Source organism: Pleurodeles waltl, chromosome 10 (assembly GCF_031143425.1).
Source record: "Pleurodeles waltl isolate 20211129_DDA chromosome 10, aPleWal1.hap1.20221129, whole genome shotgun sequence".
NCBI classification, from domain to species: Eukaryota; Metazoa; Chordata; class Amphibia; order Caudata; family Salamandridae; genus Pleurodeles; species Pleurodeles waltl.
Window position 1 is genome coordinate 1,006,837,494 of NC_090449.1, and position 25,156 is coordinate 1,006,862,649.

The 25,156-nt window shown below is 45.9% G+C and overlaps 1 protein-coding gene across 1 annotated transcript in view; it reads right to left on the reverse strand.

Annotated features, from left to right (window-relative positions):
• Positions 1 to 25,156, reverse strand: part of LOC138262117 (TNFAIP3-interacting protein 3-like) — a 98,256-nt gene that overhangs the window by 15,094 nt on the left and 58,006 nt on the right. The window contains exons 4-5 of the mRNA XM_069211883.1: positions 17,981 to 18,124; positions 11,357 to 11,485 (exon numbers count right to left, since the gene is read on the reverse strand). Of these exons, the coding sequence (XP_069067984.1) occupies positions 11,357 to 11,485; positions 17,981 to 18,124 (273 nt within the window). The remainder of the gene's footprint in view (positions 1 to 11,356; positions 11,486 to 17,980; positions 18,125 to 25,156) is intronic.

A 25,156-nucleotide genomic window follows, 5' to 3' on the forward strand; every position in this document is an offset into this window, starting at 1 on the left:
GAGGGGCGTACACACAAACAAGGTTTATTGGCGACCCGTGGAGCGTCCCCGTGACCACTACGAATCTGCCCTGTGGATCGGATTGCGTGCCTGTAATCACCATGGGTAGGGAGCGGTGGAGTAGGATGGCCACTCCCCTGGAGCCTCTAGAGAAGCCCGCGTGGTATATTCTATCATAACCTCCTCGCATAAGCATGGGGCACCTAGTCCCGAGGAGGTGAGTTTCTTGCAAAAAAAACACAGAGGGAGAATATCTGCGAAGAGTGCTAAATACTGCTGACCTTTTGATCTTGTCTAGCAGGCCGTTTACGTTCCAGGAGAGGACCTGAGTCAGTGTATGCCAAGCGTGGGTTGCATAAGTATTGTACCAAGTTGGGTGTCTGGCTGTGGATCTAGGGACGGCTGTTTTGAACTTAACAGTGAGATATTGAAATAACAAACGAGGTTAAGCGACTCGCTACGCTTTAAACTGGTTTCAAACCCCCCCCCCCCTAACTGCCCCCCTCCCCATACTCCCACCCCGGAAGCATCTGTCGCCCAAATACCCAACCAGAACCAGATAGCCAGTATGACTATTGTTGGGTTGGAGTGGTGGACCCCTCCATTTAACCGGATCAATTGCAATTAGCGGCCATGTGCCGAGGTCAGGCACCGTGCATTAGAGGGGCACAATGCGACCAATGGCGGCCTCCAAGGGGCCCGCACCTTAAAAGTTGAACAACTCGGGTCCCCCCCCGGAGGTCCTCCAGCAGGGGTCAAGTATGTTTCATTGTCAGTATTAATCAAGTGCCGGGGACTGGCTCAAGCGGCCGTCGTCCATCGCCTGGGCCGAGGCCTGAGGCTCGGGAGGGTCCGCACCTCCCTCGGTCTGTGAGTCTAAGTTCCGGGCCACCTCATTGTCCACAAGAGTGTCTGGGTCTTTTTCTTTCTTCCCCCCCCTCCGGGACCTGGTGCGTCTCCGGCTCCTCCGGGGCCCCCCCGGGAGGGGGGTTCCCATCTGGGAGATCTTTTCAGCAGGACCCGGGGGGCCCCTCCGGGCTCCGACGCCCTCCTCCGTCAGCCAGTCCCACGCCTCTTCAGGTGTTTCAAAAAAATGAGCTTTACCGGCCAAGAGGACTTAGAGTCTTGAGGGGAAGAGGAGCATGTAGGAGAGCTGCATTGCTCTAAGTTTTTGTTTAACCTGCTCATATGAGCGACGGCGGGTCTGGACCTCACGGGTGTAGTCCGGGAAGATTAGGATTTTATGGTTTTCCCAGTGAAGATCTTCCAGACGTCTAGCCTCCTTGAGGATGTTGTCTCTGTCTTTAAAGTTGAGGAAGCGAGCAATCATCGGGCGTTTTGGGCCGCCCGGAGGGGGGCAAGGGGCAAGTGCCCTGTGGGCTCGCTCAACCACAAACCAGGGCGAGAGGGACTGATCCGGCATCCAAGTTTTGATCCAATTCTCTAGGAATTCGGAGGCTCCGCCGTCCTCTATGCCCTCTGGAAATCCAATGAAGCGCAGGTTTTTGCGTCTTGACCGGTTCTCCGCGTCCTCTGCGAGGCGGTGCAACTCTCCGGATCGAGTCATCAGCTGGGCTACCTTGGCTTTAAGGTCGGATAGGTCGCTTTCAGTCTGGGAGACTCTGGCCTCGACCAGCGGATTGCGAAGTTTGGATTGCCTGGAGGATGGCGCTCACTCCGTCCGGCGCCGGGCCCCCACTAGCCATGTCCCCCTCTCCCCGCTGTCCTGTCGGCGTCGTGAACTGGTCGATCTTCTGCTGAGAGGGTGGAGGTTGTCTGTTCGCCTTGTTTCTGCCCATCGTGACGCGGGGGGAGGGAGTCAGATAGGTTAAATCTTGCAGTATTTTGATTTAAATCTTGGGTCTTGGTTCACTTGTTATGATTGGGATCCGCGGGGGTGGCTCACACCGGCGGGGACCCGCCACCACAGGCAGGCACGGATGTTCTCAGTATTATATGCATGAAGGCCAGGAAGGCAGGCTCAAAGTCTCTTCTAGATACGTTTGTGATTCCCGGGGGTCTGGCTCGTTGGTCTCCCCTCGGCAGTTTTCCCGTGACACCTTTTGCGTAGGGAGGGATGAGAGAGAAGGGGGGAGGCACCTCAACCCAGGATCTAGTCCCTCCTGGATGTCGCAGTGTCCCAAGGTCGGTTCACGGCCTGTTTTTAGTCGCGTTTGTGGTCCGCGGTGGGTCCATTCAGGTCAGCGGCCCCGTTGGGGAGGGTGAATTTGGTCCGTCGGCCCGTTTGTCAATAGCTGCTTGAGAATTGATGAAAAAAGGGGGGGGAAGTGTCTCTTTCTCCAGGTCTCCTCTCCTTCCCACCTCTCCGCGCCTCGAATGGGGTCCACTCCGATCCCCCGCACGACTCGGGCACACCACGCGCCCTAGGCCCTCACCTTAAGTCAATCAAGGCACCGGGGTGGGGGGGAGGAATGGGAGCCGCGGGTAGGCATCCTCCTTACCACTGTCATGCTGTTCCTCTTCATGCCAACAATGTCTCGCCTCCCTTCAGCGGGGTTCCGTGGGTCTTCTCATGGGCGCCCAAAGGTGGTCCCGCTGGCGCAGGGCCCCTCTTTTTGGGGCGGCGTTGCCTCCTCCAATCCGTGGGACTTCGTGCCTGGGGCGCAGCCTCAGCACTCTCCAGGGCTCCCGTGCGCCCCCCGTCCGGCGGGGCACCGCGGAGCTTCTTCGCCGATTGTCTCTGTGTGGGCTCCCAGGGGCCGCCCCTTCGGTGCAGGGCCCCTCCCCCAGGCCGGGGCGACACCGTCTCCTCAGTCCGTGGGTCTTTTACACCGGTGACCCTGCGTGGGCACCCAGGGGCGGCCTCACCAACGCAGGGCCTTTTTCTCGGGCCGGGACGGCACCGCCTCTCCCGTCCGCGGGGCTCCACACGCGGAGCACGACCCCAGTGCCCTCCAGGGCCCGCGAAGCACCCTCAGTCCGGTGCCGCGGCGTCAGGAAGGGCAACAGCGTCGGAGCCAAATCAGCCGCGGAGACCCCGTCCCAGCCGCCATTTTATTTTTCTTTCCCCTCGGAGCCGGTCGGGCCGCGGCGGCAGATCGGAGCCTGCCTTTCGCAACCGCTCACCTCCACCGGCTCCTCGGGATCCAGGGATCACAGGGAGAGTCAAAACGGCATCCCTCGCTCGGCAAAACCGCGTTAGCTATGGGCGGATGACGGAGGGGTCCAGAGCACTCTCAGAGTGCGACCGCCATCTTGACGCCTGAAGCCACGCCCCTCATTGAATGTTTAAAATTAATTAATTGCCCATATCAGTCGTCCCACAGACACCAATGTATTTGAGACTTAACATTCCAACCGTCCTCCACAGTTACACCTTCCTACATTACTAAATTGATAATTCCTTTCATGTGTGTCACTTTCTGAAAACTGTTACTCAAAGTTCAACAGTGAATTACCTACGTTGTGTTATGTATGGAAATTTAAGATCTATTGCGCGGCCACCAGAATTATTTCAAGGGTATTCTGCAAATGTTCAAAAATATTTTATATAATACGGGATTTATCCACGTTGTAACAGACTTAAAATAAACAATATGTCCACAAGTTCCCAGACCAGAAATATGTGTGTGTATATATCACCCAGTGGTGGTTGTCACTGGGTAGTTATAGTTAGGATTGTGTTTCCATAGGTAATGCCTTTTTATGGTGAGTGCATTCGCTAGCGCATGCATCTCGCTTGCAAGACTCTTTTATACAGTAAAGGGCTTGGAGCCCGCCTGTCGCTCACAATTTGTTGGTTTTCGCCAAGGCACGTCTGCATCATTTCCGTTCCTCTGTGTAGAACAGGGACAAAGCACTGATTGATTCAACTTAATTCAGTGCCCATCCACTGCTCCTGATACGAATGAGGTACTGTTTTGTTCTTTTTAACCTTTAGTGCCCAGCAAACAGAAGGCTTGTGACTGGCAAAAATGTGCCCAGCAGGACAAACAAAATTGCAAAGTTTTAATTTTTAAAGCTAACTTTCTTTTATTTGGCAAATCGTTCTTTCTGACTTTCCACTCTTGTTTTCTTTTGTTTTTGCTCATGGGCGCTCTTCTCAAAAGATAACAATTAACTTTTTTGAAATATGGCAAAACAACAGTGTTTCTTTATTATGTGTGATCTCTGAAATGGTGCCTTGACACATAATCATGAAGTACACTCCAATCCACCCCACTAAAATCCACCTAAATCCAACCCACTTTATTCCACACCAATCTACCCCACCCCAATCCATTCCAACCCACCTCAATCTAATCTGCCCCACTCCAGTTTGCCCCACTCTAATCAAAAGCAATCTGCACCACCCCAAAACAATCTGCCCCACTCCAATTCAAAACAATCTGCCCCAATCCAAAACAATCTGCCCCACTGCAATCTGCTGCACTCCAATCCCAAGCAATCTGTCCCACTCCAAAACAATCCGCCCCACTCAATCCAATCCACCTCACCCAAATCCACCCCACTCCATCCCAATTCACCCCAATTCACCCCACTTCAATCCACCCCACCCCAATCCACCCGAATACATTCTTCCCCACTCCAGTCTGCACCACTCCAGTCCAAAACAATCTGTCCCACTCCAATACACTCCACTCCAATCCAAAACAACCTGCCCCACTCCAATCCAAAACAAACTACCCCACTTCAATCCAAAACAACCTGCCCCACTCCAATTTGCCCAACTGTATTCCAAAACAACCTGCTGCGCTCCAACCTGCCCCGTTACAAAACCAAGCAACCCACTCCAATACAAAACAATCTGCTCCAGTTCAATCCACCTCACCTCACCCTAATCAAACCCACTTCATCCATATTTACCTTACTCCAATCCACCACAATTCACCCCACTATAACCGTCAACCCAACATAAATCCAATCTTCCACACACCAGTCCAGCCCAGTCCAATCTACCCCACTCCAATCCACTACACCCTAGTCCAATTCAGTCCACCCCATTCTAATCCAACCCACCCTACTCCAATACAACCACCACACTCCAGTCCACAAGTCCACCGCTACCCAATCTATCTCACTCCAATTCAATCCACCCCACTCTTGTAAATTTCACTTCAATCCACCCTACTCAGTCCAATCCAGTCCATATTAATCCACTCTGCTCCAGTTGAATCCACCCCCCTCCAAACCACCTTAATCTACCTCACTCCAATCCCGGCCACCCCACAACAGTCCAACTCACCCCAGTCCAGCCTACCTCACCCCACTCCAGCTCAATCCACCCACTCCAATCCACCCTACTTCAATCCATTCCACCCTACTTCAGTCCAATCCACCCCAATCCAGTCCACCTCAATCAACCCCAAACTAGTCCACCCCACCCCTATCCAATCCACCCCAGTCCAGGCCACCACACTCAATTCGTCCACCCCACTCAATCCAGTCCAACTCATTCAAATTCAATACACCCCACTCCAGTCCACCCCACCGCAGTCCAATTCACCCCACGCCAGTCTAATCCACCTCACCTCAATGCAATCCACTCCAGTCCAATCCATCCTAGTCAGTAATCCCACCCCAATCCACCTCCTCCATTTCACCAAACCCAACCCACCCCATTTCAATCCACTCCACCCCACTCCAATTCACCCCTCCCCACTTCACTCAACCCCAATCCATCCCAGTTCAGTCCACCACACTCCAATCCGATCAATCCAGCCTACTCCACTCCAATCCACCTCACTCCAAAATAATCTACTCCAATCCACCCCGCCCTAGCCCAATCCAGTCCAACCCAAGCCACTTCAGCCCACTGCACCCCACTCCAATCTAATCCATCCATCTCACTGCACTCCAATCCACCCCACCTCCATTCAGTCCACCCCAATCCTATCCACCACAATCCAATCCAACACTCCCCACCCCAATCCGATACATCCAACCCCACTCCAGTCCGATTCACCCCTCTCTAATACACCCCACTCCAATTCACCCCCTCACTCCAATCCACCACACTCTACTCCAGTCCATCCACTCTTTCCCAATCCAGTCCACCCAACCCAGTTCAGTCTGCCCACTCCCATTCCATTCCAGCCCAACCAACTATAATCAAATCCTTCCCAATCAAATCCAATCCCACCTACCAAATCCAATCTAATCCACCTCCCTCGAATCCACCCCAATCCCATCCACCTCACCCCATTTCAATCCACCCCACTACCTCAATCGACTCCCACCCACTCCACCCTATTCCACACTACTCTCCTCTACTCAACTTTACAACACTCTAATCATCCTACTCTACAACATTCAAACAAATCCACTTTCTGACACTCTACAAAACTCTACTCCCCCACTCCACTGTGACACTCCACGCCACTATATTTTAGTCATGCTGGACAGGAGCCACACTGGTGTACAACATGGCAAAACACATTGCCAAAGCCAACAGCTCTTGTATAGGCGAGACCTATTGGCTTTGCCAATGCTTGTTTGTGCTGCTAATAACTTTGGTGCCATTTCAGAAATCGCCACAGAACTTTCTGAAAAAAGTGGTACTTTTTGACTAGTTTGCACATGGAAAGTTTTGGGGTGATCAGTAAAGTGTGGCCCAAGAAAAAGGGGACCCCAAAATGCGTTTTCCACATTCATTTTTCCATAGGAACTTTAGACACACACCGCTGAACAAATTTACACCAGATTTGGCAGAAAGCTAGATCTTGGTGTGGAAAGAGTGTTTTCTGTGATTTGGTGTAAATCCATCCAGTATTTTTTTGTTTTAGCAATTAATGTTCAAAAACTTTGGGGCATATTTATGGGGTTAGTGAAGCAGTAACCTTGCTGCGCTGCACACCATCACTGGCAAACAGGAATGCACCATATTTAAGGCATACTGGCAATCCTGACTTTTCTCCCTGCGCTGGCGCACAATGGGCTGCCATGCACCAACACACAAACCCTTGCACCATGGTGCAAGGGTTCCTGTGTTGCATGCAGGATTGTTTTTGTGCAGAGTGGATCACCTTCCTGCACAAAAACAAACCTGTGAGGTACATTCCTCTATCTGTGTCCGCTATAGAATGCAGCAAATATAGAAAGAGAAAGTAATGAGGAGAAATAAAAATATTTGTCCTTGTTACGCCTCTCCTGGGAAGGTGTATCTTTTTGGCGCATTCTCAGATCTACTAAGTTTGTTTGGTAAATGTGGCAATGTGTCAGAAACCATGGGAGGTGCGTGGGAGCACCCATGCAACACCCATGGAATGCCTCCCTTGTGCAGAGTAATGCAATGCAGCGATCTGCATTGCATTACTCCAGATTTTTTAAACCATTCAAAGCCACGCAAGGTGGCTTTGCGTAGCTTCAAAAAAATCGGACGTGGAGGTTTGCGTCACGCATGTACCACATTGTGTGGTGCATGCGTGATGCAACCTCACATGAATATGCTCCTTTGTATATTTAGGGATAGCGAGCCTCCCTAGATCTGATAGATTTCCTGCTGAGATCTGATTGGCTGCTGCCACATCTGCAAGGAAGTGGTAGCAGCCATCTCCGTACTCGGGACTAAGTCCAGAGTCCTCCTAAACAACTCAAAAAAAGACCTAGGTCAGCGAGATGCAGCCTGGGGGCCAAAAATGTTTTTGTTGTACATTTTTGTTGTCAATTCATTAAAAATAAGTGAGGGGACGTGCTGCCCCCGCCTGGATCCTAATTAGGCTCATCCCCTGGGGCCATAATGCACATAAAAGGGTAGGTGGACCATGCAGCCCCCTATCGCCCCGAGCCTTAGAAAGGTCCCGGGGATCCCATCCTCTGGGGACAAAGCCAATTAAAAAGGGGAGGGACACCTCTCCCCAAGCCATCATAGGAACCCCCTTTTTGCTCGGCCCCCGCTTGACGGATTACTCTGAACCTTTTCATACATGAACCAGGCAAAAAAGAGCACTTTTTTGGGAAGTTTCATGAAGATTTTCAAACAGTGCTAAAGTTATTAGCAAAACAAAAAGGGTGTTTCCTATGAAAACAGTGACCTAACTATAACTACCCAGAGGAGACAGCCACTTGTAATATCAGTGGCAGTTGCCAGTGGGTTGTTAAAGTTAGGACCACGTTTCCGTAGTAAAAGCATTTTTTGTTTTGTTTATAACTTTGGCACAGAATGAAGCATCTTCACAAAACGTTGCCAAAAAATCTCATCCACCTTTGTTCCTTCCTGGAAACTATTTGGGTGATCCATCAAGCGGCAACCGAGAAAAAGGTGGGGTCCCAAACATGTATTCCACATTAATTTTTCCACAGAAAATTAGACATAGCTACAGAAACAAACAGCTAAACGGAATTACACCAAATTTCACACAAAGCAAGATATTGGGTCAAAAGGTGTGCTTTTTGTGATTTTGTGTAATATTAAGGTTTAAAAAATATAGATATTTCATGCCGCTGAGGATCTGCGGAGCCGGCAGATCTTAAGATACGGTGTGACTCGATGACACCACAACAACAAAGACCTGGCAGCATCACTTTTAGGACTCAGGACTCAGTTCTCTGTCCTGGAAAAAGAAAGTTAAAAAAACACATAAGGGGGTAAGGTAGGGATACCGTGCCCCCCTAGGCCTGGTGGGGTGTCCTAGAGGGACGCCCCCTAGTGGCAAAAGGGATTTGTTTTCCTTAAGGCCCTGCGGACCCCATCCCCTTGGGCGTTATTCACATTATGGGAAAGGGGTGCGCACTGAATCTCAAAGGCCCCATACACACCATACCCAGCGCCAATAAATTATTATAGCCGAAGGCGAGGGCATTTAACAAGGGAAAGGGCCTTTAATAGCCGGTAGAGCCCGCTACGGCGGGTTCTAAGGCTATTAGAACATTCTGCCACTCAGGGCAGAATGTTCTCTTAAAAAAAACAAATTGCTCACGGAGCCCGAGGGGATTAGAATCCCCTCGGGCTCCGTGAGGCTTTGTTCACAGCTGTTGCTGTGAACAAAGCCCATTGGAATGTTGGCGCTGCGGGCTTTTACCGGCAGTAAAAGCCCGCAGCACTCCATGGTTTTCAATGGAGCTGCCAACTTCCAATGTTCTAATATTAAGGGGAGCAGGGCATGCTTCTCCCCTTCCTGTGCCACTTTATGGGCCCAGGGGCCACAAGCTGCTCCCCGCCAGGTGAGAACAAATAATGGAGCTCCCAGTATTGTGCTAGCTGCGGAGCCAGCAGGAGCCGTGGGGGGCCTGGGGGCTTCCTATGTGGCCACCAACGAAACTGGCATTGTGGGTGCCCTGGGCACCCACTTCACTTAAAAAAGAAGAAGGCCGACTCCCACCACAGAGGTGATGGGGAGCTGGCAGGTACCACAGGGCAGTGGGGTTCCGCCCCTCATTCAGCAATGATTATCACACTGTGGGTGCCCTGGGTGGGCACCAGGGCACCCACTTCCCTTTAAAACAAACTTGCCTGTATACAATGGAGTTAAAAATGTAACGTTTAGCTGCTTGCTATCAGATAGACCAAACAGCGTCTGTTTCAGTACATATTACCCACATATTTTGTTGCTCAGGGTCCTACGATTCCACTTACATGTTGTGCGATCTTTGGCAAAAGATCACACATCTCTTGTGATACATATTCGGATTTAAAAAGAGAACACCGTAGGAAATCACCGATTGACATCCTGTGTGACAGATATCTAGAGAGTTTAGTGAATTACCCACAGCGAAACTGCAGGACGTCTTTGAATTGACTGATTCTGCTGCTACAAATAGTGAGGCTTGAAATGTCTGCTGAACCATCAACATGATGTACAGAGGAAAAGTAATGTAAAACACATAGCGCTGTCATTCCCTGCAATTGATGTCTTGCAGCCTTAAACCACTGAACACACACAGGATGAAATAGTTTAAGTTGCCGGAGAGCAAACGAAATTCCTAATAACAGAGGTTTTTGTGTGGTGTTTTGCGCATTGAGCTGTACATCACACAGTTGTATTTATTTTGGGAAAGGGCAAAGTGCCACATTTGGAATGGAAAACAAACTCTTATGTTGTTTGGCACAATTTTGCAGCATCTATATTAATCAAATGAGAGGTACTGCAGGGCACAATGTGTGTAGTGTATAATCAGATGCAAAGAGCATAATATGATTTTTTTGCCTGCCAGGTCCTGCAAGCTGTCTAGTGGAAAAGACCTAAGAATTTGCAGTGGTTTGTAGTCAGCCTATTGCTTATCACTGGTATAGGCACACTCATGTCCTTGCTTCTTATTCAATGGCTTTCCTAGTCCTAACTTGTTTTTTGTGTTTGACCCTTCCATCGCTCATGGTCTGTTTATCATCTTTCTGTCTGGCTAGCTTCTATCTTTTCATTGCTCACTTTTACAGAACTTTTTTTTCCTAGTTGGTTGGGAGCGCTTGTGATTGCAAGCTCTCCCATCCTCTCTTCCATCTCCTTTGGTCAAATGATCACCCCCTACTCTGCATTTGTCTCTCACTTCTCCCCTGACATCCGCGGGCTCCATGTTGTTCTCGTCCTCCGATGCATCTCCCTGCTCCCCGGCATGCTATCATTTTTCTATGCTTCTCGCTCTCTTGCGTTCTTCTACCCCGCAGGTGGTGGTGTTTTCTCCCCTGCGTCCCTAGCTCTGCGTTCTCTCCATGTCTGCATATACCTTGCCCTGTGTTGCCACTAGAAGCAGTCACTTTGTTGTGCCCTTAGTTTTCTATTTATTTTTGGAACACTCTGCCAGTGTAGGGCATTGCCAAAAGGCATAGGCAAAGTCAGTAGGCCACAAGGGCGAGACCTATTGGCTTTGCCAGTGCTTGTTAAGGATGCCTCCAAAGCAAGGACCATCTCATAATCTCTTGATATTTAAGAGAGTACTGAAGACCAACCAATTGGAACAGGACTTTTATAGGTTTGGCAATTGCCTACTGTTTCCTTTACTGTTCTTTAGCCCTTTACAAGTGACAGTGATTAATCGACTGCCCTCTGATGTCGTCATCATAGTTATTGCGCATGAACTGCCTATCACAAACACCTTATTGTGTAACAGCCATTTGACGTGTTACCCTTGATAAGGATCTCTAGTAACCCCTCCTCTTCACTAGAGCAGTTTTGGTGGGTGCCAGGGGCTGCAATAGCTTTGTTCCACCAGACTGGGATAATGGTGCAACTTGACATAACTCAAAGAAAGAAGAGTACTGTTGATAGATGCATGATTTGCTAGGAATGCAGGCATCCCAAAATGTAGACGATAAACACTGATGCTCAGGATTAGGGTTTTTTGGCATAGGTAAATGAGAACAAAACAATTGGATACTAAGGCAGTTTAAGTTTGGCATATTCAATATCATTCTTCCCCAAAAAAAAAAAAAAAAAAAGAAGAAGTTTTCAAAATAGCTTACGGCTGGAGTTCTCCTTTCGCTGTTGCTAGTCTGGTGCAGTTTTGACTCAACATGGCGGATGTATTCTTGCAAGTGCTGGTTTTTCTTCAGCTCCTGAAGAAGGGTTTGTTCATAGTACTCTCTCTTGTTCTATTGAAGAAGGAAACCAGGTTAACAAATTATTATTCAGAATTTAACTGCATTAGTCATTCTAGATTAATATGTGTGCCTCATACACTGCAGCCTACAATGGCTATAAGCTTGGTTCTTCAACCGTACTGGATAATGGAACTCAGGCATTGGGTACATTCTCCATTAAGTAGCTCCACTGCACTCTTTCAAAAGGAATAGTCAGCCTTGGTAAGAGAGACAGGACTAGAGTCTGATTTAGATCTAATGGTATTACTGCCAATCCGCCACAACAGCGGGCCTGAGTACTCCATCGAGCAGACGGTGTTCCGACCGCTGTATTTAGTTGTGCTGCGGCTAGGCCGCCAACCGCCACGACAAAGTGCTCTTCTTAGCAGTCAGGCTGGTGGGTTCTAACTGAGCATATAAGTATGTTACAGTTCTACAGGTGGTGTATTGTCGGCAGATTGCTGACGGAAGGAGTATGTTGCAGGACCCAATGAACATCAGGCAATGGCATTGGAATAGAGGTAAGTCACAAACACACACTATACGTTCGCCATATGCGTCCCCCTGCACAACACACCACATTCACACTAAAAATGCATTGCCGTTACACCACAACACATACATGCCAAACACACATTACCATACATGCATGACACCACATACACAAAGACACTACACACAACACAACCACAACAACCAACACAACTACACGCTCATTTACATACACCCAATATCACAATGACCACCACACAACAGTCACACTAACCTGGATGTCACACACAGCATTACAACAAACAAACCTACACAACAAGAGCAGACGCACATGCAGATGGCTCACAACCTGGGACAACCACATCACCCACTACACCTCTCCCCACCTCACCCAGTCGCTCCACCCTCCTAGCCAATCCAGTCACGCACAAACACATACATGTAGTGACTCACATACATTACTGGTATGCAAATATTACAGGTACTGGTCCCCCTGCAATGTGCACACTTGGACTTAGTTGGCAAGTGCGATTGTGACATTATTGTGGTACCAGCATTCATTTGTCATGAATACTGACACCATAATGAAAGTTGTGTATGCGTGCGATATGTACCAGTGTGTCCCCATCCATGTCTGACACAATTGTCTTCCTGACATACGCACGTCACAATAATTTTAAAACATTACTGTGACATGTACATGACTGCAGTGGTCCCGAGCTCATGTGCAGTGAGCCCCCCAATATACACTGCCAATGCAGGTTGTCTATCACTGAGTCTAGCGACAGGCGGGAAGGGAGGGGCTATGGGGGGGTCGTGTTTTCTTCATGGTCAAGTAGCAGCTGGGACAGAAGGTCCAGTTTCTTGTCCAGTCAAAAGTATAAGTGAATTCGGGAAAAACGTAAGTTTTTAGCTCATTTCCTCCCCCCCCCCCCACCACCAAATCCTCCAACTCAGGTGTGGAGGTCAGACCGCCACAGTTGGCGTGGCACTAAGGCGGATCCAAATCTGCTCGGCGGTAAGAGTGGCTGGAGTTCCGCCGCCAGCCACAATTTCCAGTGGAGAGGTCAACGCGGGTGAGGATTCCAGGCGGAATTCGGGAGGCCTATTGCCCATGGGACCTCCAACATCTAAATTGGGTGGGCGAACAGCCAAGCTGGAGGACGGGTTTTCTGTCAGAAAACCAATGGCGGAACTGTTACCTTCAAGATGTAAATCAGGCCCTAAGTTAGAGTTGAAGTTTTCACTATACATATCCCTTTCAGTTGCACCTAACAATCTTTATGGGTCAGTATCCCGTTAAGCATTATTATGTTTTTTCCAGAATAAACGTCTTTACTGTATGAATAGTGACCCAGAGTGCATTCGAGAACCTTGCTGAACCATGTACAAATGAGGTTTGTTAAGTCTAGATACAACACTAACTGAGATGGGCTCACTGAATAAAAAAATAATGCATATCAAGTTACCAAGAGCTTTCGTAAATACCTGACCTGTACGCCTGGAATCTCCACACACAGGACCATGCTGTATACTTTGTATAGTGCCTTAATGCCCATCATGGCTAGTTCTATGCTAGGAAAATACGCACAATTAAGAAAAAAATAAAGACTTGTATTGTAACATATGGATTATGTGTTAGGGCTGATACGGCTCCATTGCTTTACACAGACTTAGCTTCAATGCGGGACAGGTTTGTCAATAACAATAAGATCATAGGTGCAATGTAACACACCAGCACAGATGAGTTTCAAGATACAATGGAAAATCTGGAAACTAGGGGAACCTAGGAATAATCTGCACATTCGAAATATTCCAGGGATATTACAGATGAGGCAAGATTTACAGATTTTATACTTAATCTAATCAATATGTAACTTTTAAAGAATAATTATGAGATTTATCTGGGAGCTGAAATTCCACGAGTGCCTGAAGACCATTATAGGCTCACTCCAAAACAAGAAAAACTTGGAAAGATCTTTAGTAATTTTCTACATTTTTGGTGGAAGAAAAGATTTTAACTGAAAACCTTTAACTACAGAACAGAGTCTGTGGATGCTGAGACAAAGGATGGCTAAGTTTAGGCAACTGGGAACAAAGTTACAAATGAAAATGTCCAGCTTTTCTGAAAATCATGTACAAAAAGGCGCATCTCATTCAAAAATCTGAGGTTGCTGATGCTCTTGTAAACTGCATTAAACAGGCTCAATAGTCCCAGCCCCTAATGCTTACAATAAATCCGGAGCTCAGTAATAGTAATATATGTTAAGGGGGGGGGGGGGAGAGAGTGTTCATTGAATGTATGGTGCTCTTCGTGGTTCGGGGTTTACCCAAGGAGTGGTGGGAGACAGTTTTTGTGCAAAGCAGTGCAAAATAAAAATCTAAGCGTTTCTCTACTGTTGCCCTTAATTATTACAGTTTTTAATAAATATTCAGGGCCAGATTTATCAAGAGCATGCCCTTGCGTCACTCAAGGTGACTCAAGTGCAGTGCAAGCCTTAAGTGAGATTTACTATGCCATGCAGAGCCACTTTGTGTGGCAGTAAATCTGGAGTAACGCAAGGCAGTGCAAGTTGCTGCCTTGTGTTACTGTGAGCCGGGAAGGCATCACATGGGTGGAGAATGACATGGGTAGAGAATAGATGTTCCCACGTATATACCCATGGCACATTCTCAGATTTACTAACAGCAGTAAACCTAGGAATGCATCAAAATGCTACGGCTTCCCAAGAGAGGCACAACAAGGAGGAATATCTTTATTTCTTACTTCTCCTTGTTTTTTTCTATTTCTAATTGTGGATTATTTGTGTGCTGGAAGGTCTCCCTTTGTGCACAAAAACAATCCTCGGTGTAACACAGGCACCCTTTCATCATGGCACCAGGTTGCCTGCATTGATGTTTGGCAGCCAAAGGTGCACCAGCGCAGAGGGGCAGCTGGCATGCGTCATAGTTAGCCAGGGCATTTCTGCCCTCTCCATTTGTTGTAGTGCAGTGAGTTGTCTTGCTGGGATGCGTTGTGTCAAATCCTGATACATCTGGCCCTCGGTCTCTAGACATATATATAAAAACGCAGACAAAAATAACATTTCTACCCTGGAACATTAACGGTTGATTTGATACTTGAATGGTCCGGCTGATAATGGAAGGTATTCGAAATTCAGAGGCCAGTGTGACACTATTACCCGAGTCGTTTCATTGGCCTAGCCTTAGGTGCAGCTATAATGCTCATATGTTCTGCTGGGGCTAATTCGACATTATGGTGGCAGATACCCAGGGTAGATGGCTATTGGCTACACTTAAGGCTGTAGGTGTTTATGCAGCCAAAAATAAATCATATATATTGATACTTGTATATGAGCCAAAAAAAATAATAATACCTTTCAGAAATTGAACTCCCAGCAGAACAACTGCATATCTGGAAATGCCAATCCGCCTTTCCGCTGGGCCTTTATAATCTTCCTCCATGCCACTCTAACCTCATTATGTACCCTTAAAAATATATATAGCTGCTTCTGTAATGCTGACGTTTTAGAGCAGAAAGGGATTTGTCTTAAACATGTTTCATTTTTGTAACCACTACAGTTTTATCAGTGTTAACTCCACCTGGTATAGTCAAAGGAAGTCAGTTCCTATAACTGCTCTAAATTTCAGCTCACAAAATCCTCAAGGTTTATTCTAATGCATATATGCTGGCAGTAAAGAAATAATTTTACTTTTATGCTTGCTGTCGTGGTAGACCCATCCTATGATTATCCAACCCTTTATTGGAGTGTTCGCTTTTTCTGTCAATTTTGAAAAGACTTAAGACATACCTGTCCTTCCTATACCATGCGTGTTACAGGTTCGTTGAGGTGATGCTTTGATGGCAATGTGAGAACAAAATATATTATAAGAGACTTTCTTTGTAGCAATTGGCATAAAAATAAAATAAACTGAGTAGTCTGTCTATGAAGCTAGTTAAAATAAAATTAGTTTTTTTGCATTCTTAAATCTTTGTTTTAAATTTGTTTAGGATTTTTTTACAGTATTCCAAATAAGAGAAGCATGGGGAACTCATCTGAGTTTTGGAAATGAAAACTGGTGGATTGATGACTTGATCCCACTGGTTATTTGAATAAGCAACAACACACAGAGGATCATTATGAGTTCGGCAGACAGTTTTACTGTCCGCTGAACGTCCGACGGGGAGGTTGCCACCACACAGGCTACCTCCCCACCAGCCCCATTAAGAGTTTCCCGCTAGGTCAGCAGTTTCCGCCCGCCGGCCCATTGGGATACAGGCTACAGCTTTGTCTCCGGCTCGTAATCGAGCCGGCGACAATGCGCTCACCTGCAGGCTTTGCAGACAGTGAACATTGTGAGGGTGCTGGCACCTGTTCTCCACCAGCATCTTTACGGCAGTGCTACCGCCATGAACCCGCTGGCGGAGAAGGGGGTTGTAATCGACAGGGCAGCGCTGCTCTGGCATATTAGGACTACCACCACCTCCAGACCAGAGCTGGTGGTTCTCTGGCGTCTGACCGCTATCCACGAGTCTTGCAGTCTAGTGACCGCCAGATTCATAATGACCCCCACAGTCTCTGATTGCACAGAGGATGCAATGATTTAATCACCTGCAAGAACTAATTCCATTGCAAGAAAGTTGATCAAACAAATGTATTTTAATGACCTTTGTAGAGCGGTTTGTGGTGCAGAGGAGTGAAAACAGTTAAACTTACTTATTAAACCTCTCATTTGTCAAGAAGGCACATATTTCCTGTGTTCCCAATGGCAATGTCGAGGGACCCTTTAGCTCCTCAAATGTTTCAACCGACCCGCCAGTGGGTCTTCACAAAGTTGCAAGAGATACGTTTCATTGAGACACAATCCTATTCATTTTCTACTGATGAATGGTACGTAATTAGTGCTCTCAGGTTTATGGCACTTTTTCCACAGTTCAGTGTTTATTCATAGTTTTTCAATTTATTGGTATGTATCCATATTTATTTGTTTTCAGTATATTGGTATTTATCCATATTTAGTTTTGTCTGGCAAAAAAAAAAAGTTTAAACTAGTATGATTCCAGATTTGTGTGTTTGTTGACATACATTTATGCTTTAGTCTCTAGGATTTAAGAGAGTAGTACTATATAACAAAGTGAAACACTGTCCTGAAAACATAATCATTGTAGAACTTGTACACTTGCAACTATTTAAGCTGCATTAGAATGTCTTGTGCCTTTTGTACCTCTGTACACTGTACATATGTACATCTACTGCATTCCGGGTCCTATTTCACAATATGGATGGGCACTCAAAATAAGATCACATTTTTTAATTTTTCCATTTTAAAACAAATGCATGCAGCAGAACAGGTGTTTTATCATCTGTGTTTATGTGTAGAAATCAGTAAAAAAGATAACTGGGAGACTTCCTCTTACTACTCTGGTAATGTGTGTTGCACTGCTGTGGTTTCTTGCCTAAAGTCATTTTAATGTTGATGGCCATGGGTTGGAAAAGGAGTTCTCCTCAAATACAACTTCACTAGATTTACTAGCTTTTTAATAACAAGAACTGGCAAAGCCAATAAGTATAGGTTTAATGTATCATTATATGTAAACAAATACATCTACAAATGTCGTTTACATGTGCTAGATGCACAGATACTCTTTAATGCACTAAAGCCTGCCTTGTTGGCTTTGGCAGTGCTGGAAAAAGTGTAGCAAAAACCATTGCTGAATGGATATAGGAGATAAATAGTGTGATAACTGAGTGTGGTTTTGATATGTAAAATACTCCCTCATGCATTCCAATGAAAGCACCTCCTAGTAGGTGGGATGATACACCAAACAGGTAGTAGAATGAGGTTAGAGAGTCATTCTCCTCTAGAAGGAGTCAAAGCCCACGCTATGTATATTTTAAACATTTACCAATAACATGTCTTGGACACAGTTATGCTTTCAAGCCAGACTGAAAATTGGAAGCAAAATCCCAAGGAAAGATGTAAATCTGTAGCTACGTGTCTTCTGGTACACACCTGTTCATGGTCCAGCTTCATAGCAAGTCGCTCAGCGTGCTGCTTGAGGGCTACCACCTCTTGTTGAAGACACCCCACTGTCTGCTGTAAACCGGTGGTGGAGCTGCGGTAAATCTGATCCCAGTCCTGGTTTAGCTTCATGAGCTGATAGAGAACGAGAGTGAAATGGCAGTCATTGAAGGAAAGACATGCCCATGTTGATCAAGTTTATGATCAGCAAAATTCTAAGTTCAGTTGACAACAACGCAACAGGAATATTTTGGAAAATGTTGGCACATACAACATAAAAATGCATCATAATGATGCAGTGAACTTCAAGTTTACTTGAAGATGGCATGGAGTATGGGATGACATATATGAACCATTACTAAATGTTACTGGATGCAACCTCATTATGACTTACTGCATTAAATTGGTACTAATTTATGAATTTCATGATTGTTTGTTGGTGGTCCTAGTGCTTTTTAGGTTGAGCTTAGCAGCGCTGTCTTCGACATGTTGTAATCTACTCTGAGGGCTTTAATCACACCCATCACTTTCATTCGTTCCTGGGCCTGCCTTTCAAAAAATTCCTTTTATTTTATAGGTAAATGCTTTATGTTTGCCCCGCCTTCAGGATTCTTTGTTAAGCCTTGAAGACGGACCCTTTTACATGGATTACTAAACGATAGGCCATATTGCTTAGTGTGGTGCACAATTTTTTCTTTTGCCTTGCCGCTTCTCACTGCGTGGCTATATGTTGTTTCTTCCTCTTGCTTATTTCGAGCATACCACTGTTTCTTTGTGGTGTCTGCGCACAAAGGCAGTCATTCCAACCGCGGCGGGCGGCAGTAGCCGCCTGCCTGGCGGGAACCGCCGAATGACCGCACCGCGGTCAAAAGACCGCGGCGGCCATTCTGGCTTTCCCGCTGGGCCGGCGGACGACCGCCAAAAGGCCGCCCGCCGGCCCAGCGGGAAAGACCCAGCAACGATGAAGCCGTCTCCGAATGGAGCCGGCGGAGTTGCTGGTGTGCGACGGGTGCAGTGGCACCCGTCGCGATTTTCAGTGTCTGCAAAGCAGACACTGAAAATCATTATGGGGCCCTGTTAGCCCCACGGCACCCGTTCCCGCCATCCTGTTCCTGGCGGTAACAACCGCCAGGAACAGGGTGGCGGGAAGGGGGTCGGAATCCCCATGGCGGCGCTGGATTCCCTGGGCCAGGGGAAAACCGGCGGGAAACCGCCGGTTCCCCTTTTCTGACCGCAGCGGTAGAATGTCCCAGGAAGCACCGCCAGCCTGTTGGCGGTGCTTCCGCGGTCGTTGGCCCTGGCGGTCGGTGACCGCCAGGGTCAGAATGACCCCCAAAGTCTTCAAGCTGGGGGGGGGGGCTTTTTAATTTATTTAATAATTTTTTTTAAATGGTTCATATATTGGAGGAGCGCTGAAGTTTCATATAACGGGAACTTGATCAGAGGAGCGCATTACAGGAGGACCACTTCACAAGTTTAGCAGTTGAAAAATATACAAACTGGAGCATTTAAAACAGAAATAAACAAACAAATCCTCAAAGTGGCTCTCAAGGCAGAACAGGAAAGCCAATATTACAATATTCACTACACTCAGGAAACCCGCCCCATAATGCTTTGCAGGGCATTTCTTTTTCAAAACATTTTTGCCGTAACTCAGCCTGTGGTGGTCCTACAACTATGGGACCACCACCAAACCGTTCAGCATGACACACTCTTTCTGTCTAGGTCACCCTAGGTTTGGGGACCCCAAAATAGTAACCTATCCCACCATTCAGTGTCTTTTTAAGCTCTGTCATGGCTGGAAGTTTTGTTTTACAGCTGTGACTAGTTTGTGTTTTAAGGGCCTTGTTTGTAATAGTACTGAAGTAGGACTGCTAGGCCTGAAAATGTGTAAAGCACTGCGCCCTCTAGGGGCTACATATACGGTTACACTACATTACTATCTGCCATTCTGTTTTCATGTCGTTATGTCCTTTAAGGGCTGACTATATGGTTACATTACCATGTTTTTTCATAAATGCTATTTTTATAGTGGTGCCTCTAGGGACTGTTCTGAGTATTACTGTCAAGATACTACAATATTCACTACACTTGGAAACTCGCCCCATAATGCTTTACGGGGCATTGCTTTTTACTAAACTTTCGGCCCATAACTCACTGCACGACCTGCTCTTCCTGTCTAGGTCATCTCTGAGTCCCCACACTACGTTGGGGGGACCTAAAAATAACAATATAAAAAAATATAATAAAGGCAATATTTTCATTTTTTTCTGCAGATAGAGAAAGAAGGTAAATGGAAGTGCTTTAGTTATATGCAGGGACAATGGAGTTAAGTGGCAGAGAGGAGCAAATTATGTGGCAGGGTTGACCAATTTATGTGGCAAGAAAAGTCCAATTATGCATTTACAACGCCAATAGCTCCAATTCAAGCAAATGCAAGACCTATTGCATTGCAAATGATTGTTTATATTCCTTTAAGCACTGTTCTAAGGTGGGTGTTCAATCAATAGGTAATACCTTGATGCAATAACAAATATACTGTCATGGGGATGGATAGTATTATATAAAAAATGCATCACCTTCAGGCACACGAGTGGTAACAAGCCAGGTGCGACACAATTGTACACACATCCAAGCCTTAGATATCACACAACATTTTTCACATAGGAACCCGACAAACCCACACAATACCAACCATGCTCAATAGACTGAGTTACCACTTACTTGAGCATCCAGAAAGTGCTTTGGGCCTGGGAGGCTATGAAGCACCATACAAATACTCCAGTGCAATAAGAGTCAATGCATGATAAATACTTCTGAAAGTGCCTGTAGTCAAAACAGCATAAAATGAACCCTTTTGTCATGTTGGGAAAGGCTCTAAGAAGAAGTATGCCCCCAGAAGCCATATTACAAATATGCCGCACTTTCCCTGTTTGAGCCACTGCACACCTTTAAAAAGGTGCACTGGCCAACGGGGACAGTGCACCTTATTATGTTGAATGCAGTGCCCCAAGGGCAGTTACAAACTCGCCCTGCCCTGGGATCAATGATGTATAGAGCGGATGCTTCAAAGCCGCTCCATGTTTCTCTGTGCAGGCAGCAACCCGCCAGTACTTTAACGAGGGGTGAGAGGTCCCCTTGCAGGTAGGTGCAGTGAGTGACTGCAATACCCCTACGGGAGATGTCTGGGGGTTCCTTTTTAGCCCACCAGAGGGCTGCCTTCAAGGGGCACACTGAAAGTGCACCACATTTTTGTGACGCACTTACAGTGCACCTCCTTAGAGTCTTAGGGTCTGTGTTCCTCTGGTGCTACATGTGGGCTATCAATACTTCAGACGGGGCTACACAAGCATCTGCAGTCCCTTCTGTTATACAAAAGTGCCTCAGGGGCACACAAAGCAGGTTTACATGCCCATTGTGCCCCCAGGGCACTTTCTGTAATACAGCCCCTGGTAATCTTTCACTCTTTATGTGCAATTGCAGAGATATTTAACATGCTTTTTGCTCTTACAATGCACAGCCTTCAATACCCTGTTGCCTGTATCTCCCCTCTATCCCTTCCCGGGTCCACCCCTTTCTCACACCCTCCAGAGCACTTCCTATCCCAGATGTGGTGTTGTGTTGTCAGATATCCTGCTGACCAGACCAGTAGCTACCTGTCCCACATGGCAAGCACATAGCCGGGTCTTGAAGTCTACATCAGTAGACCTACTAGAATGAAATATATCCCAAGCATATATCACATTATTAGTTGTGTGAAGTCAGAATTTAATGTGGCTTGACTGTGGAACAGAACCACCCCAGGGTGAATCACAAGGGGACTTCTAGGGGCTTAGTCACAAATTACCACAGAATGTGGAAGGCTGAGAGACAGGGCAATATCAGATGAACAAGCGAAAGCGAGAATGAAAAGGTGGGTTTTCATATCTTTTGAAAATGTCCACTTAGGGTTGTTGGTCCTGAAGCTCTTCCACAAAGTATTAATTCTATCTATGCTTATACAGTGCATTAACAGGGTATGGCCTTTAATAAGTTTACAGGGAGTGCAGAATTATTAGGCAAATTAGTATTTTGACCACATCATCCTCTTTATGCATGTTGTCTTACTCCAAGCTGTATAGGCTCGAAAGCCTACTACCAATTAAGCATATTAGGTGATGTGCATCTCTGTAATGAGAAGGGGTGTGGTCTAATGACATCAACACCCTATATCAGGTGTGCATAATTATTAGGCAACTTCCTTTCCTTTGGCAAAATGGGTCAAAAGAAGGACTTGACAGGCTCAGAAAAGTCAAAAATAGTGAGATATCTTGCAGAGGGATGCAGCACTCTTAAAATTGCAAAGCTTCTGAAGCGTGATCATCGAACAATCAAGCGTTTCATTCAAAATAGTCAACAGGGTCGCAAGAAGCGTGTGGAAAAACCAAGGCGCAAAATAACTGCCCATGAACTGAGAAAAGTCAAGCGTGAAGCTGCCACGATGCCACTTGCCACCAGTTTGGCCATATTTCAGAGCTGCAACATCACTGGAGTGCCCAAAAGCACAAGGTGTGCAATACTCAGAGACATGGCCAAGGTAAGAAAGGCTGAAAGACAACCACCACTGAACAAGACACACAAGCTGAAACGTCAAGACTGGGCCAAGAAATATCTCAAGACTGATTTTTCTAAGGTTTTATGGACTGATGAAATAAGAGTGAGTCTTGATGGGCCAGATGGATGGGCCCGTGGCTGGATTGGTAAAGGGCAGAGAGCTCCAGTCCGACTCAGACGCCAGCAAGGTGGAGGTGGAGTACTGGTTTGGGCTGGTATCATCAAAGATGAGCTTGTGGGGCCTCTTCGGGTTGAGGATGGAGTCAAGCTCAACTCCCAGTCCTACTGCCAGTTCCTGGAATACACCTTCTTCAAGCAGTGGTACAGGAAGAAGTCTGCATCCTTCAAGAAAAACATGATTTTCATGCAGGACAATGCTCCATCACACGCGTCCAAGTACTCCACAGCGTGGCTGGCAAGAAAGGGTATACAAGAAGGAAATCTAATGACATGGCCTCCTTGTTCACCTGATCTGAACCCCATTGAGAACCTGTGGTCCATCATCAAATGTGAGATTTACAAGGAGGGAAAACAGTACACCTCTCTGAACAGTGTCTGGGAGGCTGTGGTTGCTGCTGCACGCAATGTTGATGGTGAACAGATCAAAACACTGACAGAATCCATGGATGGCAGGCTTTTGAGTGTCCTTGCAAAGAAAGGTGGCTATATTGGTCACTGATTTGTTTTTGTTTTGTTTTTGAATGTCAGAAATGTATATTTGTGAATGTTGAGATGTTATATTGGTTTCACTGGTAATAATAAATAATTGAAATGGGTATATATTTTTTTTTGTTAAGTTGCCTAATAATTATGCACAGTAATAGTCACCTGCACACACAGATATCCCCCTAACATAGCTAAAACTAAAAACAAACTAAAAACTACTTCCAAAAATATTCAGCTTTGATATTAATTAGTTTTTTGGGTTCATTGAGAACATGGTTGTTGTTCAATAATAAAATTAATCCTCAAAAATACAACTTGCCTAATAATGCTGCACTCCCTGTATTGTAAATGGTTGTATTCATTGCATGAACTAAATCACAAACCCTGTGGATTTGGAATTTAACAGCTGTGGAGGTTTCCCATTTTTACCACTTAACACGTAACTGAGGCTTTTAGATGTATTAGCCCTATTAAGAAAACAGCAAGTAGTAGTAGTGGTGGTACCAGGAGTGATAACAGCAGTATAACTAGTCATAATACTTTTGCCAGTATTAGTAATATTCATGAACTAGTACATGAGGTGGGATCTAAAAGAGTGGTAGCAGTAGTGTTAAGTGATGACAGTAACACTGTCTATGAAAAATGTACAGACCACTTGGAGAGGCTGAATAGGGTGGAATACTACTGGAAACTGTTGTCAAATTATTGTCCTACCAAAATATTGTGGTCAAAATATCAATACCAAACTTTTGTGTAAGTAAGTGTATATATAGGTAGGTATGGACTTAATATATTTAGTTCCACATACGTATACTTTGAGGATATATACATTTTCAAGATACATGGATATGGAGTTAGGAATAATAAATATATACTTACCTACCAATATTTACCATTACAGCAAGTTTGTTCTGGATATTTAGGCCATAATACTTTTGTACGTTATTTCTATGAGGAATCTCAGCCACTGTTAATTACTCAGGGGCTACATCCCAAGTTATTTGTCTTTTGCCCACCTTATGCAAATATGTCTTGGTCCTGTTTCACTAGTGACAGTCAAGACCCTAGATCACTGAATCAGAAAACAAGCAATCCAAGCCACTGGTTACTTACTAGGGCCACATTCAGTCCAATATTTTTTCCCCACCATAATAAAAAAGTACAGTGTTATAGTTAGGTACTCCTCTCTCTATCTTGCCTTCGTTCTGTACTTTTAAATTGTATAGTCAATAACTTTTCAAATGGTTTACTGTATTATACGTCTTGGATTTAACCCAGAATTATAATTTGGAAAAAGCAATGCTTCATGATTTAAAGTTTTTGCGAATGTATCCTACTTGATATTATTGTAAATGTTATTTCCTTTCTTGAAATTCTGAACAAAACATTTAATATGATGAAAAAAATGTTGCCCTTTTTTTTTTTAACCCTTACCTCACTTTTTTAGTCAGGCTATATTCTATGTCAAGCACTGGCAGTAGGTCTCACCTTTGAAAGCTGTAGGCTTTGCCAATAGTTTTAGCCATGTGGCACCGCATCCCCGATGCTGGGCTGCACGACTAATGGTCGTAAAAAAAAAAAGTCCTATAAAGCAGCCAGTCACTTAAATTTATAGGTGTGCACACAATGCATGCTCCCATCTCCAAAATAACGTGGCTATTTTTTTCCTTCCTTTTTTTTAGATAATCTGCGTTAGATCAGTAAATAAAATGAAAAAACAAAAATTAAAGCTTTATTTGTTTTGAAAGCGGAGAGAACCAACACTGATGGCATTGGTGGGTGGTGGAACAATTATAGGGGGCAATGGGCAGAAGCTTCACCAAGGTGCAGGTGGGGCATGGAGGTGTTAAAGCACATTAGGAAAGTGACACAGGATGTGGGTGGGGATAGAAGCAATATGGGGGCAAG